The following is a 15,866-nucleotide window of genomic DNA, read 5'->3' as shown; positions in this document are numbered from 1 at the left end:
ATTTTTTGGTTGCAGCCATCATTGTTGTTTGGCGGGTCTGGGCTGGGGATTCGAACCCGCCACCTTAGGTGTATGTGGCTGGCGCCTTAGCCGCTTGAGCCACACAGCGTGTTTTAAATGCGGGTTTTGTGGGCCCCTCTAGGTCCGTGGAGCAGGAACCCTAGGATAGTGCTCAGGAATCTTTTTTAACAAGCTTCCCAGGTAATTTCCGCGCCCTAGAGTCTCAAAGCGGCATCTCAAAGTAGAGGAGTCCCCAGGCTCCTTTGGGTGTCCTATCCCATAGCAGCGGTTGGCAAGTGTGTCACTACCAGTAGCTGCTGACTTTTAAGGAAGACCACACTCTCCAGAACCCATGAGCCCCCAAACTTGGAAATAAGACAGAAAGCGCTCCGTCAGCTTTAAAGCACTGCAGGTCAGCCCGGAGGCTTTCCCAGCTCAGTCTCTTCTACGCCCCACCGCCCCGGTCCTCAGGCTCCGCGCCGCCCCAGCCCGGCCCCGGATTGCCCAGCCCCCTGCCCCGGTCCCTCCTGAGTATAGGTCATCTGAGAAGGGACCCACCCGTCCTCCCCCGGGACCCAGACCCCCGCCCGGCCTCTCCCGGGACCCAGACCCCCGTCCGATCTCCCCCGGGACCCAGGTCCCCACCCAGCCTCTGCCGGGACCCAGACCCCGGCCCAGCCCCGCGCCCCTGCCGAGGCCCTCTGGGACCCCTCAGGCACTCACAGGCCGTCGGGCCCGGGCCTGCTCCTCTTCCCTCCATGTTCCTCCTTCCAGGTTTGAATCTCCCGCCGCTAGGCCACCGCCCCTCTCCTCCGCCACCGTAGGATGGGCACTTCCGGTGGCCGCAGAGCGCCCTGGGAGCTGGAGTCTCCGGCCGCGGGCGCTGCTGGGGAGCACCGCGGGGCTGGACAGGGCGCGGCGCGTCCCCGGGCATTCCCGCTGAGCCCTGTCGGCCTTCCACTGTGTTTCTGGGCCTGCTAACTTGGGTCCCCCGGGGTACTCTGCGCTGAGCTGGTGCAGGGAGAGATGCACACGCGCAGGCAACCCCTGGAAGAGCTTGCTCCTCCGGCAGGAGCGGTAGATGGGTGGTCAGGCCAACCAGAGGTCAGTGATGCGTGGAGGGAAGATGTCCCAGTGGAGGGAACAGCTGGTCTGGGTTGAAAAATGCAGGAGAATCCGTCAGACTGAAGGAGAAAGGCATTCCAGTCAGCAGAACTCGCATGTGCAAGATCAAGGAAGCGAGTTGGAGAAATTAAACTCGGTTCAGTTAGAGAACATAGCTCAACCAGGGAAAGGTAGAAAGAGGGCCGGAGCCCTCAGGCTGCGGAGCTGGGAGGGCTCTGGAGAGGTGTCACCTGCCGTGGAGCATTTTAGGCAGAGGTTAGAGCCAGGCTTATATTTTAGAATGATCTTCCAATACAGGTGAGAGGCAGTAAGGGCCTGAACTAATATAAAAGTAATTAAAACAATTGCGCAGAAAAAAAAATTATCTGACAGGCTTCCCCCATTTAGTTTTTCTCCCTTTCCGCTTCTCCCACACTGCTTTTAAGCAGCCAGGCAACCAGGGCTTATACTCTGGGTGAAAGATGTGAGAGGCCAGAAAGCAAAAGCCCAAACCTAAAGCTTTCAGAGGAACAGAAGAGACTCCAGCTGAGACAAAAGGGCTTGGGAAAAGGAAGGTTTGAAGAGAGTGAGTGTTCCCTTAAAGACCATAAGGGATTCTTCCCCTTGCCTCTCATCAGCTGGGGGAAGTAGAGAGAGAATCTAGATCTTGGTGGCACCTGGTGATGGGAGTCTCATTCTCTGCCACCTGGGAAGAACCATAGGAATACAGGACCCAGAGAAGGGACAGTTACACAATACTCTTGCCTTCTCTGACAATTTTTTTCCATCTCCTTTGCTGGACCATCTGTCCATCTTTTAAATCCTTATATCTATCCCCTTCACTCTGCCTGAACCAGGCAGGTATACCCTTAGACAGCTGTGCAGGAATTCCCTTGCCTAGCCAGAAAGGAAGTGCCTGAATAAGTTATCCTGTTCTTTCTCTTGGTCCTTGGGCCTGAAAACACCAGATAGGAATACCAGAGAAAGGTGTCAGTGGACACCTTTGTAAATAGATGGTGGAGGACCAGATGGACCTCCCCTATCAGACTTGGCATGACATACCTTGCCCAACTTGGACTCCACCTTGGGACAAAGAAAGGTACAAACACCCAGACTGACTCACATTGTTTCTACCATCCCAGTGGATGGTAGAAGCTGAGTAGTGGTGTATTTCTCCCACAGCAGAGTTATGGACCAACACACAACATCAATGTATATTAAGTGCTTATTATATGCTGGTCATAGCATCATCTTACAAGAAACCATCCTATTTAATCTTCACAATACAGATGAGAAATTGTGGCTTGGAAAGGTCATATGGCAAAAAACTCCTAGAGCCAAGAGTTAAACCCAGATAGTCCCACTCCAAGGTTGAGGTTTGGTTTTGTTTTTTTTTTTTTGAGACAGAGTCTCACTTTATTGCCCTTGGTAGTAGAGTACTGAGGTGTCGCACCGCTCACAGCAACCTCCAACTCCTGGGCTTAGGTGATTCTCTTGCCTTAGCCTTCATTCCAAGCTTGAGTTTTTGTTTTTGTTTTTTTGAGACAGAGCCCCAAGCTGTCCCCTTGGGTAGAGTGCTGTGGCATCACAGCTCACAGCAACCTCCACCTGCTGGGCTCAAGTGAGTCTCCTGCCTCAGCTTCCCAAGTAGCTGGGACCACAGGCATCCACCGCAATACCCAGCTATTTTTTTTTTTTTTTTGGTTGCAGCCGTCATTGTTGTTTGGCAGGCCCGGGCTGGATTCGAACCCACCACCTTAGGTGTATGTGCCTTAGCCACTTGAGCCACAGGCACCGAGCCCAAGCTTGAGTTTTTTAACCACTATGTACGTGTACTCCATCACCTCCAAGGCCACGACATGAGAAGAGAGTACAGAAAAATACAGAAAGGCCATGGCTGCAGAAAAGAGAGTACACTGGGGAGAGATTTCAAAGATAAAATCAATAGGCTGAGACTGACAGTGGAGAAAATGGAAGTAAGAATGGCTCCTTTGTTTCTAGTTTAAAGAGTGGTCCACTAAGGGCCTGGCACGGTGGCTCACACCTATAATCCTCGCACTCTGGGAGGCCCAGGCTGGTGTATTGCCTGAGCTCACAGGTTCAAGACCAGCCTGAACAAGAATGAGCCTTCGTCTCTAAAAACAGACAAACACTGTGGTGTGTGCCTGTAGTTCCAGCTACAGGAGACTGAGACAAGAGAATTACTTAAGCCCAAGAGTCTGAGGTTGCTATGAGCTATGATGCCACAACACTCTACTGAGGGCAACAAAGTAAGACTGTCTCAGAAAAAAAAAATAAGCAATGCCTGTAGCTCAGTGGGTAAGGTGCCGGCCACATACACCAATGCAGGTGGGTTTGAACCCGGCCCAGGCCTGCTAAACAACAATGACAACTGCAACAACAACAACAAAAATAGCCAGGCGTTGTGATGGGCACTGTAATCCCAGCTACTTGGGAGGCTGAGGCAAGAGAATCTCTGAAGTCCAAGAGTTTGAGGTTGCTGTGAGCTGTGATGCCACGGCACTCTACCCAGGGCAACATAGTGAGACTCTGTCTCAAAAAAAAAAAGAAAAAGAAAGAAAGAAAAAGAAATTATTGCCTTATCAAAGGTGTTAAAATCAGAGGAGTGGATGAAATGTTCTTTTTTTTTGAGACAGAGCCTCAAGCTGTCCCCCTGGGTAGAGTGCCATGGCATCACAGCTCAGAGCAACCTTCAACTCCTAGGCTCAAGCAAGTCTCCTGCCTCAGCCTCCCAAGTAGCTGGGACCACAAGCGCCCACCACAACGCCTGGCTGTTTTTTGGTTGCAGCCATCATTGTTGTTTGGCAGGCCTGGGCTGGATTCAAACCCGCCACCTTAGGTGTATGTGGCTGGTGCCTTAGCCACTTGAGCCACAGGTGCCGAGCTGGATGAAATGTTCTTGAAAGACTATGTAAAGTAAGAAGAAATAGTAAGAAAGAGCAGAGTGAGGGGGATATAAGGATTTAAGAGATGGACAGATGGTCCAGCAAAGGAGATGGAAAAAAATTGTCAGAGAAGGCAAGAGTATTGTGCAACTGTCCCTTCTTTGGGTCCTGTACTCCTACGGTTCTTCCCAGGAGGCAAAGAATGGGACAGTAGGTTATAGAAGCCAAGTGAGAAGAGAGACGCAAGGGTGTGATGGATACAGCAGAGAAATCAAACGAGAATGATTCAGAAATTATCACTGGATCCTTTCTAACCTTGGGAGCAGTTTCATTCCCTGCCCTCCTCTACGTTATCCTCTCTCCTTCACGGAAGTCTCCTGAGTGAAGGACAAACTGAGTTGCATATTTGGCCCTGGCCAGGCTGTGAGTAGAAGCTGCAGGCAGCTGGGAGACCTTATCTTGGGCATGGGCACTGTTGGGGCTCAGGAGATAGCACCCCAAAATATGACTGTACAAAACCAGAATGTGCTACCCCAAAATATACTCCTTGGTGTATTTTAAGCTGGTTATTCTGAGAAACTGCAGACACAGGAGTAGCTCTGAAAAGCTGTCCTTTTGGGAAATAAATTTAATTCTGTAAAGGAAATCTCCATTAGCAAAGGATCTACATCAGGAAGAGGGGTGCTCTGAGATAACATTTGTTACCTTAGAGATTTTTTATCTACACAGCTTGCCTTTGTTCACCTTGCACTTCCTCCTCCACCTTAACTTGTTGTCACTGCCCTGCAGAAGCCCAAGCCCCTATTCTCAGGTGCTATGGAAACTTCCAATCACCTGGACCATCTTTGAGTCTCATGCTTTGTGAGACTCCCATGAATATGCACGTACAGTCTTGGTCCACATAACATCAGTCAGCAACTGTCCCCACATAAGACAGTAGTCCCGTGAGATTATAATAGAACTAAAACATTCCTGTCAGCTCGGCGCCTGTAGCTCAAGTGGCTAAGGTGCCAGCCACATACACCTAAGGTGGTGGGTTCGAATCCCAGCCTGGGCCCACCAAACAACAATGATGGCTGCAACCAAAAAATAGCCAGGCGTTGTGGCGGGTGCCTGTGGTCCCAGCTACTTGGGAGGCAGAGGCAGGAGACTCACTTGAGCCCAGGAGTTGGAGGTTGCTCTGAGCTGTGATGCCATGGCACTCTACCCAGGGGGACAGCTTGAGGTTCTGTCTCAAAAATAAATAAATAAAACATTCCTGTCACCTGCTGGTTGTAGCCATTACAACATCTGAGGGCAGCACATTGCTCATGCTTGTGGTGATGCTGGTCCAAACCACTGCACCACCAGTTGTGTGCAAGTGGGCAGCAGTGTCCTAGGTCACTTGCTGATTCACACAGAGCAACCTCCAGTCCTGCAAGCTCTATTTATGGTAAATGCCCTATTCAAGTGTACCATTTTTAGTCTTTTATACTGTATTTTTACTGTGTCTTTTCTGCTTCGAGGTGTTTAAATACACAAATACTTAATATTGTGTTAGAGGATTCAGTTACAGCAACATGCTGTACAGGTTTGTAGCCTGGGAACAATGGCTTACACCACAGAGCCTGGGTATGTAGTAGGCTACGCCATCTAGATTGTGTAAGTACAGTACTCTATGATGTTTGCACAACAATAAAACCACCTAACAGGGTGGCACCTGTGGCTCAAGGAGTAGGGTGCCAGCCCCATATACCAGAGGTGGTGGGTTCAAACCCAACCCCAGCCAAAAAACCAAAGAAACATACAAACAAACTGCAACAACTACAATAAATAAATAAATAAAAAGACATGTTTGAACATGTTAAAAAGAACCTAACAACACATTTCTCAGAATGTATCTCTGTTGTTAAGCAAAGCATGACTATAATTAAAATGGTTTTTCTACTGTCAATCTGTCCCATGTCAATTTTTTGTTTTCTTTTTTGGCCATTTTTAGCCTGGCTGGGGCTGGGTTTGAACCTGCCACCTCTGGCAGATGGAATTGGTGCCCTACCCTTTTGAGCTACAGGTGCTGCCCTGCCCCCCATGTCAATTTAGTTTGTAGTTCAACCAAAGAACACAGAGGATAGAGGGAAGCCGTTTTGTGCTCCCTCACAGTGCTGTCTGCCCAGCCACCACCACCCTGTGCTACCAAGTGCAAGTGCACAGTGAAGGCTGCAGGGCAAATGCAGTAAGCCCAGCTACTTCCTCATCATTTTATCTCTGCCAAAGTTTTCTTTACTCAAAAGAGGCCTTTCCCCAGGTAAATGAGGACATTTGCCTTCTGATGCAGGCCATCCTGGGTGAGTTGGGCCATTACATCCCCATTGTCCTGGGTCTGCTGTCCTTTCATTAAGAACATGTAGGTTGGCTCGGCGCCTGTGGCTCAAGCGGCTAAGGCGCCAGCCACGTACACCTAAGGTGGCGGGTTCGAATCCCCAGCCCAGGCCCGCCAAACAACAATGATGGCTGCAACCAAAAAATGGCCAGGCGTTGTGGCGGGCGCCTGTAGTCCCAGCAACTTGGGAGGCTGAGGCAGGAGACTCGCTTGAGCCCAGGAATTGGAGGTTGCTGTGAGTGTGATGCCATGGCAGTCTACCCAGGGGGATAGCTTGAGGCTCCGTCTCAAAAAAAAAAAAAAAAAAAAAAAAAAAAAAAAGAACATGTAGGTTGCAGATCAGTGGATCTGGGGAGAGGAGTCCAGGGGCAAGGGGCTTTTCTGATCTCCAGGCCTTTCCTGACCATCAACCTTTCACCCTGTTCCCAGATATGAGATGTGGTATGTAAGAGAGGGGAGTAGGTCGGGGGGAGTGTTCACTTCCTGGACAGCCTAAGCCCCATTAAAGTTTGTAGTCATAGGGCAGTGGAAGGGGCCCTGGGCTAATTAACTTGAATCAGAAAACCTGGGGTCTATACTAGCACTCTGGGAGGCCAAGGCGGGTTGATTGCTTGAACTCATGAGTTCCAGACCAGCCTGAGCAAAAGTGAGACCCCGTCTCTACTAAAAATAGAAAAACTGAGGCAAGAGGATAGCTTGAGACCAAGTTGGAGGTGGTGCTGTGAGCTACGACACCATAGCACTCTACCCAGGGCAACAGCTTGAGACTGCCTCAAACAAAAAGAAAAGAAAAGAAAAGAAAACCTGGGGTCTAACCCCAGCTACTTGACAGCTCTGTGATCTTAGGCAAGACATACCTGCTCTCTGAGCCTCAGTCCCTTCCTTTGTGAAACAGAGGGACGAGATAGAGCATCTCTGAGTGCATAGCCAATGACCAGCCCCATGATGGTTTGATTTATTCCTTGAAGCAAGGGACCTGAGGGGCTGTGTCTGCAGGGGTTGGATCAGCAAAACAGGAAGGACAATGAAACTCAGGTGTCTGTGCTCAAGTACCATCAGGGTTCTGCACGCAGATAGGGCCTTTGAGATGTCACTCAAAGAATTCCCTAGGAATGGGAGGCTGGCACCCAGTTGTCTAGTAACTCCGGGCCTTGTGAGCTGGGGGAGCTAGGGGAGGTAACCCAAGCTAGAGGGGCCATTCTGTTTCAGAGGCCAGCTGCCGAGAGGACGAGAGGACGAAGGAGGTAAGATGTCTTGCAGCAGTGGCGGGGGAACCCCAGACTGGAGTGGGAGTAATTGGGACTGGGGTAGGATGGGGGTGTGGTTAGGGCCTTGAAAAGGCAGGATTTCTGGGTATTCTTAGAGGCTGGGGAGACTTTCTTTAAAAAGAGAATGGACTGCCTCTGCCTGCCCCTCCTAAAAAAGAAAGAAGAATAAAATGGGAGGAGTGAGAGTCCTGGGTCTTTTCTATTCCTTTTCCTATCTCCTGGGAGGAGTCCATGAAAATCCTTTGCCTTTCAAGAACAAAGATACTAACAGGATGTACACTCTGGGATGATGACATATCTGCGTTTAAGGGGGCTCTTGAGGCCAGAGCAGGATACAGGGGGACTGGAATCAGCCAGCAGACAGAAAGCTGGGGAGACTGGAAGAAGCTGCCCTTGAGACAGAGGAGGGGCAGTAAAGGGAGACACAGACTCCTGGTCTCCTGGAGGTTGGCTCCTGGCCAGTCCTATAGCCTACTGAGCTCTGGGCCAGGGCCCAGGGTGGCTCCTGGCATGGAGCAGGCAGGGCATGTGCGGAGCCGGCCTGCACTGCGGCTGAGGCTAGACACAAGACTGCCTGGACTATGGGCCGGTGTATGCAGCTACACAGCATGAAGGACAATGGAGCAGAGGCCCTGTGTGTGCTATTTCTTCATTCACTTAGTTGCACAAGCCATAGCATTAATTGTGGTGAATGTGTGTAACATAAAGTCTACCGTGTTAGCCATGTTAAAGAGTATGGCTGAGTGGCATTAAGTGGACTCACGTTGCTGTGTAGCCACCCATCTCAGAACTTTCCCCTCTCATTCAGTGGACATTTACTGAGAGTCTGCTATATGCCAGACCCTTCAGGCTACTTTCAGGAAAGAAAGACAAGAAAGTCAGCAATCCCGACCGGTGTGTTAATACCATAAAAGACATAGACATGGGGCCGGGGGTGACCACAGAAGCACCCACTGGCTGCTGGTTGATAAGGAGCTTTCTTAGGGAGATGCTGCTAGATCTGAGTCTCCAAAGAGGAACAAGAATTAGTCAGGACATTGCAGTGAGAGCTGATGCAGGTTCCAGTGGGGTACCTGAAGCACAGAGAGATGGCAGAGAGAAATCCTGGAAACCTGAGAGGTACACCAGGGCAAGGGCAGAGCTAAATTGCCCTAAAGGGATCTTGCCAATGCTGATTTATGACCACTCTGTTCCCCACTGTTAGTCCTATGTCTTCTGGAAACCCTGAAGATGTCCCCCAGGAGCCTGAGCCTGAGGCCTCAAGCTTCAAGAAAAAAAAGAAGAAAAGAAGGTGGCTACAGCAAGAGGCCAGCATTGAAGCCCTCACCAGGGCTGGCCATGGGGCCCTACAGGCTGGCCAGAACCATGAGGCCTTGACCAGCTTCCAGAGGGCCTTCCTATTGGCCTCTGAGAACCCACAGACCAGGGACACCCCTGTGCTCCGGGCCTGTGCCTTCAACTTGGGGGCTGCTTATGTGGAGACTGGGGACCCAGCCAGAGGCCTTGAGCTGCTCCTGCGAGCCCAGCCTGAAGGGAAGGCGCAGGGCAGGCACCACGGTGACCAGTGTTTCAATGTAGCTTTGGCCTACCAAGCCCTTGGTGACCTGCCTCAAGCTTTGGCCTGGTACCACAAGGCTCTGGGTCACTACCAGCCACAGGGGGACCAGGGGGAAGCACAGGCAAAAATGGGAGCCTGCTACCAGGCTCTGGGACAGCCTGAGCTAGCAGCCCACTGCCTGCAGGAAGCAAGCCAGGCCTATGCCCAAGCAAGGCAGCCCCGGGCTGCCGCCCTGGCACTTGGGGCTGCAGCAGGGTGTATGCTGAAGAGCGGACGGCACCGGGCAAGCGAAGTTGTGCAGGTGCTGGAGGAGAGCCAGAGGCTCGCTGGAAGGAGCGCTGAGCAGGGACTGCTGGGTGAGACTTTGTGTAGGAGAGGTGTGAGATCTAGGAAGAGAGTCTAATGGTACTCTAAGGGCTGCAGAAGGGTCTGGGGAGCTTGGAGGAGAGGGACAGGGGCTGTACCAGTACAGCCTCAGTTGCATCTGATCTGGCTACCAGTGACCCTGGCTGTGCTCTCTAGGGCACCTCTATAATGACCTAGGCCTGGGCTACTCCCAGCTCCAGCTGTTCCCACTGGCCATGGAAGCCTTCCTGCAGGCTCTGCCCCTGTGCCGGGGGCCAGGAGAGCAGGCCACAGTGCTGAGAAACCTTGGAATGGCCCACAACGCCCTCGGCAACTATCAGGAAGCTCGGGAGTTTCACCAGAGGGCTGCCAACCTACATGGTGGGTGCCAGGGGTTGTGGAACAGGACTTGGGGCCAAAACACTAAGGGTCATTCCATCAGAGTCCCCATAGCTTAAGGATTGTTGGATTTCTAGAACCAGTTATGGGGCTTAGAAGCCCAGAACCAGGGGAGTAAGAGCCAGGAGTACAGTAGATGAGAGGGCCAGACAGGACAGAGGTTTGTGGGTCCAGAGGCTGAGGCCTGGGGTTTGGAGGCAGCAATGGGCGGGGGAAGGGTACCAGCCAGGAGAGGAGACCTGAAGTGGAGCCCAGTCCCTCCTCTGTTTGTGTGACACTCAGCGAATCACTTCTGCTTTCCAAGCTTCAATTTCTACATGTATATAAATAGGGATGGTAATACCTGCCCTGCCTACCTCACAGGGTTGTTGCCTGACTCAGACCAGTCAGGTGGAGGCATTCAGGCCAGTGCTCAGAATGAGGAGAGGCTGGGTATGGAGAGTTCAGGCCTCTGCATCCATATGGAAGTGTAATGAGGCTGGGCACCAGGGCTGTGAGAACCATGCCTTGTTGCTGGGGGGCGGGTTCTGTCTGCAGGCTCTGTGGGGCAGCGATGGGAGCAGGGCCGGAGCTTTGGCAGCCTGGCATTTGCATTGAGCCAGCTGGAGGACCACACAGCTGCCAGGGACAACTACCTGCATGCCCTGCAAGCTGCCCGGGACACCGGTAAGTGTGAAGGGTAGCATGTGGCTTTGCAGGGGATGTCCAAAGGCTGAGTGTCCTTGGGACTGGTGGGGAGGCAGATGGGGGAACTGAGGGTGGGGAGTACCTCTGCAGGGGTGGGTTAGTGGAGTAGGGAGCTGTGAGAGCACCTTTGAGGCTCTCTTCCTCAGGGGACATGAAAGGGCAGTGGCAGGCCTGTGAGGGGCTGGGGGCTGCTGCAGCCAGACTGGGGCAGTATGACCAGGCCTTGAAGTACTATAAGGAAGCGCTGGCCCAGTGTCAGGTGAGACCCTCATCCTGGAACCCACCTCTTCCCTGCTACTCCTCCTTCAGGAAGCCCTCCTATCTTCAGTCCTTGTATTCTCCCAGCTACTCATGCACTTACCAAACACACATTAGACTTCAGAGTAGTAGGCCTTGGGGTACAGTTGTGAGAGAAAGTCAGTTTTTGTCCACAATTCTAGGCAGACAGTGGCAGGACCCTGAGAAAGGCTTGGGGATGGGGTAGACAAGAAGGGAGAGAAATCCCCTTTCCCTCCTTTTTTCTGTTTCCTTTTCCCTCAACCCTTAAGGACCACAAAGTCCAGTCTACCCCCATTTCCCCATTGTCCACCTTGTCTCCAGAAGGAGCCAGATTCTGTGCGAGAACGGCTGGTGGCCAAGCTGGCAGATGCTATGAGGACCCACTTGAGCCAGGTAGGGCTGGTCCAGTCTCATACTCTGGTGAGATGACACCTGAGACAAGGAGATAGGGGTGGAGAAAGGTTGCCCAGAGAGGGGGTTGGTGGTAGGTAGAGGCGATGTTCTAGAGATGCTGCACTTGACTGCCCAACTGTGTTCATCTGCCCTGAGCCTTCCTGTGGGATATATATCACTTTACAGGGGGTGGACGGATCGGCAGGGGGGTCATGGCATGTTTCCAACACAAGGGCTGTTTCAGGACTTTGACTGCTTGTTAACAAGCCTGTTGGGTGAAGGCCAAGGGGTGCCATCAAGAATCCTAAGCCCTGGTGACACCTGTAGCTCAAGTGGCTAAGGCACCAGCCACATGCACCAGAGCTGACAGGTTCGAATCCAGCCTGGGCCTGCCAAACAATGACAACTACAACCCAAAAAAAAACAGCCAGAAGTTGTGGCAGATGCCTTAGTCCCAGCTATTGTGGAGGCTGAGGCAAGAGAATCACTTAAGCCCCGGAGTTTGAGGTTACAGTGACCTATGATCGGGCCACTGCACTCCGGCCTGGGTGACAGAAGGTGACCCTGTCTCAAAAAAATAAAAAATAAATAAAAAATAAGATCCTAAACCCTATGGATGAGGAGGTAGAAAGTTTTAAGTCCTTGACTGCAGTTCCCCCAAGTGGCCACAAGATGGTGATAGCGTTCCCAGGAAGTCCGTGGCTCCTATCTCTAGGGACATTTCCTCTGAGGATCTGCTCCTAGTGCCTCCTTCCCCGGCGCTGCCTCACCCTATCTCTACCTCTGAATCTCTCTCCATGGGCCTCCTTTGTCCCATTCTGAGACACCCTCAAAAAACTTCTTTCCACCCCAGGAATCGAAATTATACTTTAATGTTTATTATGTTTATTTAATAAGTTTTATGCCTTCTCATTTTAAAGACTAGGACACTATATTTAAATTAGCTTGGTACAAGTAGAGGACTGGAGTGGAGGTCTGAAGACCCAGACCTCATCCAAAGTCAGCTACTAACTTTATGTGTCTTGGCCCCATGAGGCTCCCGACAGGACTGGGTGGTTGTCAGGCTCTGGTCGAGTGCGAGAGTCCATAAAAATTAACTTGAGAGTTACCAAGTGGGAACTGTAACAGAACAAGGGGCTTCACCCTTAAAGTTTATTCTCAAGAGACGAAAGGCACACTTCGGTTGTCACTGTCACTTAAATCCACCTCTCTGGAGCCGTTGTGTCTCGACTGCTTCTTTCCGCAAACCCATTCTTCTCACTACCCTTCATTCCCAGGCCATGGCTCCAGAAAGGCCCCAGACTACAGGCAGAGTCTGCCGCCGGGCGAAGACGCCAACCTGGGCGCAACCAAGCACATCAGAAACCCTACTCGGGTGAGGGGGCGGGGCCACCTGGGCGGGCGTGGCTTTACGGAGGGCTTGGACGGAGCTTCCCTCGTGGGCGTGGCGGTGGGGCCCTTGCTGGGTGCCTGGGAGGAGGGCTCTTGGGTCTGCTCTGCCCGTCGTGCTTGTTCCTTGCCCCTGTAGGTCTACTAGCAGGTGGAAAGTCGGAGAGCTGGAGGTGAGCCGCGAGGATAAAAGAGAGGAGAGGTCAACGAATGTTCTCGCGACTTCTAGATCTGGGAGACTGCAGCGTGAGTTGATGTGGGCTGTCCCTGGCCGTGCCACCTCTCTTCGCACGGATGGTACTCTCCTCTAGTCCTTCTTGCTTCCCTCATCACTTGTCCCCTCTTCTGCTTCGTTTCTCCCCATTCAGACCTGACGCCGAAGCCTGGCCCTGCCCTCACCACCCCGAACCAGGCTGTCCTGGATCCTAACTCCCCGAACAGTCCTCCCCCTACCCATTCTCTCCCCATCCTCTAACCCTTTTTATTTTTTATTTTTATTTTATTTTTAATGAACAGAGTCTCACTTTGTCATCCTCGTAGAGTACTGTGGCGTCATAGCTCACAGCAACCTCAAACTCTTGGGCTCAAGTGATTCTCTTGCCTCAGCTTCCCTAGTAGCTGGAACTACAGGCGCCCGCCACAAACCGGCTATTTTCTTTTGTTTAGCAGGGCCAGGTTCGAACCCACCAGCCCCACAGCATGTGGCTGGCGCCCTAACCACTGAGCTATGGGTGCCCCCTCAACCCTTTTTAGAATCATGTCTTCCTGCCTGCTCTTATGCTTTCTTAACTTCTAAAACTTTGCATTTTAGAGAGTCAAAGTTTGTTGAAAGCCAGCGATGTACCCAGTACCAGCTGGGTGCTTTTCTTCTCCAGTTCCCTCATCATTGGTCTCACCCCAAAAGGCTCACAGCTGTGGAGCTACTTGCTGAGCTGACTTGAATCTACTTGAATTTTCTGTGTGTTTTCTTGCAGGCACCGTGAATCATTCCACCATCTAGCTTCTAGTTGGCCCATGTTTACAAAGTACCTGCCCTGTAAAGGGCTAGTACTTTACACACACACTGTGTGCAGTGACCCATGCATCCCCACCCACCCTCATCCCAGTTCTTCCCCCAGAGCTTTCTCTTTCCTGATATGATGAATGTTTGTTTCTCTGTGTCCAGGTCTAGGACCCACAGCCCATATTCCATTTGGAGGTCCAGGCCCTCCCAGCAGGGAGTACCCTGGCATCCTGGTATCTGATGGCTCCCAAGCCAATAGGTGGGTCCCTGGGAAGGGGAGGAGGCTTGGAGAATGGCAAGGTAAGTAGATGTGGCTTGGGATGATTTTAGTGGAATATGACCCGTTAGAGAAAGCTGTGACCTAGTTAGTGCTTGGGACATAGGGATGAGTCTCTTTGTCTATGCCCTTTAGCAATCTGAACAACCCTCACCCAGCTCTGGAGGCCAGGGGTATCCCCTGCCTCCTGCATGGCCTGCCCGCAGGTCTCAGAGAAAAGGACAGTCCTGCAAAATGGGGGAATGGGAAGCCTCCTACCTCCTGCTCTGGAGCCCACCAGGAGAGGTAAGGACCAGAGAGGGCATGGGGAAGCTGGAGCCAGGGCAAGCAAGCCCCTCCTGACCTCCACTACAGGCCCCTTCTTGCTTTCTTCAGGTTGCCCAGAGGGCACAGGGAGTCCCTCAGCAGGAGCTTGCAGCGGAGACCCACAGAATCTGGCTTCTGCACAGTCATGTGACCTCCCCACTGCTGGCTACAGCCTTCACCTCTGCAGAAGCTGCCTGTATGCACACTAGGAGTTTCAGGGGACTTAGCCTCTTCCCAATTGCTCAACCCTGATGGACACGGAGCACAGGGTGTCCGGAACACAGCCAGCCAGTGATCCTGAGGAGGCTGGCCAGGACTTTGTAGTCTCTGCTCTGGGAGGTTCTGTTTGCTCCTTATGGGAATTTTTGGACTCAACAGGTTTAAAAAACAATGGTGAATTTTACTTTTTCCCCTAGATCCAAACTTTATGATTGCTAAGGCCCTTATAAATTCTAAAAATTATGACTTCCTGGTCAAGTGGCTTTGGAGTCACCAACTCTTCAGTCCTGAATTTTCTCATATGGGAAGTAGGGATGTAACTCTACAAAAGTTACATGGTACTAGAAGCACCTACTTCCTCCATGAAGTAGAGGGGATGCTGGGTATAGGCTCAGGCCCGCAACCTGTCAGACAACTGCTGCCCCAGCCTGGCAACAACAGTGATGCTGGGTTTACTGAGCATTTAGCACCTACCCCCCACCACTCTTAGTGCTTCACAAGTGTTTTCTCCTTTAACCCTCACAAATTCATGAGATGCTGTTATTATCCCCTTTCATAGATGAGGGAAATAGAGCATAAAGCAAGCATAAGTAGTTTGAATTCCCAGGGTTACACAACTAGTATGTAAAGAAGTTGGGATTCAAACCCAAGGAGTGAATACCTTCTAGAATGCTGTGGAGTTCACTCCCCCAGCTAGGCCATGGCTTACCCAGAGTTAGTTGCAAAGTGTGTTTATGCTGGTTGTGTTACTTAATTTGTCATTTAATTAAACATTATATATGTTGGTGAGTAAAGTGAAAACAAAGATTGTTTCAATGAAAACTAAGTTGGATGCTTAGAAGACTAAGGTGAGTCACTTGCAAAAGCTGCTGTATACTATGCTGAATAGAAGTGAAAAGGGGGAAAAAAGCTGTAGAATTAGACGTAAGCAGGAGATTATTATAACTTTGGAGAAAATCATAAAAATCTAAATAAATTCTGCATGCAGATTGATTCAAATGTGGTGTTAATTGTTTTACCTTAAGGAAACAAACTGCATGTGATAGATACCTAACTGGTTTATGTAACAAGGATGGAAAACTTCAGTCATTGGCCCCCTCCTTAAAGAAAAGACCCTGGCCTCACTATGACAGATAGAAAATGTATTGTTTCAGGCAGCACCTGTGGCTCAGTGGGTAGAGCGCTGGCCCCATATACGGAGGGTGGAGGGTTCAAATCCGGCCCCGGCCAGCTAAAACAGCAGTGGCAACTGCAACAAAAATGGCTGGGCCTTGTGGCGGGCGCCTATAGTCCTACCTATTTGGGAAGCTGAGGCAAGAGAATCGCTTAAGACCAAGAGTTGGAGGTTTCTGTGAGCTTCCACAGCACTCTACT

At 51.2% G+C, this 15,866-nt stretch overlaps 2 protein-coding genes across 2 annotated transcripts in view; one reads left to right on the top strand and one right to left on the bottom strand.

Annotated features, from left to right (window-relative positions):
* IQGAP3 (IQ motif containing GTPase activating protein 3) overlaps positions 1-771 on the bottom strand; it is a 46,096-nt gene extending 45,325 nt beyond the window's left edge. The window contains exon 1 of the mRNA XM_003795251.3: positions 724-771. Coding sequence (XP_003795299.1) covers positions 724-760 — 37 coding nt within the window. The 5' untranslated portion in view covers positions 761-771. The remainder of the gene's footprint in view (positions 1-723) is intronic.
* An 8,074-nt stretch (positions 772-8,845) lies between these two features.
* TTC24 (tetratricopeptide repeat domain 24) lies at positions 8,846-15,470 on the top strand. Its single transcript, XM_023516373.1, has 10 exons — positions 8,846-9,551; positions 9,718-9,921; positions 10,477-10,611; positions 10,773-10,885; positions 11,227-11,325; positions 12,576-12,673; positions 12,779-12,933; positions 13,853-13,949; positions 14,103-14,252; positions 14,343-15,470. Exons 1-10 carry the CDS (start codon positions 8,846-8,848, stop codon positions 14,422-14,424), a joined length of 1,839 nt encoding a protein of 612 aa, XP_023372141.1. The 3' UTR covers positions 14,425-15,470.
* Positions 15,471-15,866: the final 396 nt, after the last annotated feature.

The sequence above is a fragment of the Otolemur garnettii genome, unplaced genomic scaffold, assembly GCF_000181295.1.
Source record: "Otolemur garnettii isolate 467f Iridium unplaced genomic scaffold, OtoGar3 scaffold00091, whole genome shotgun sequence".
NCBI lineage: Eukaryota > Metazoa > Chordata > Mammalia > Primates > Galagidae > Otolemur > Otolemur garnettii.
Note: the sequence above shows the minus strand (reverse complement) of the source record. Positions and strands in the feature narration are given on the sequence as shown.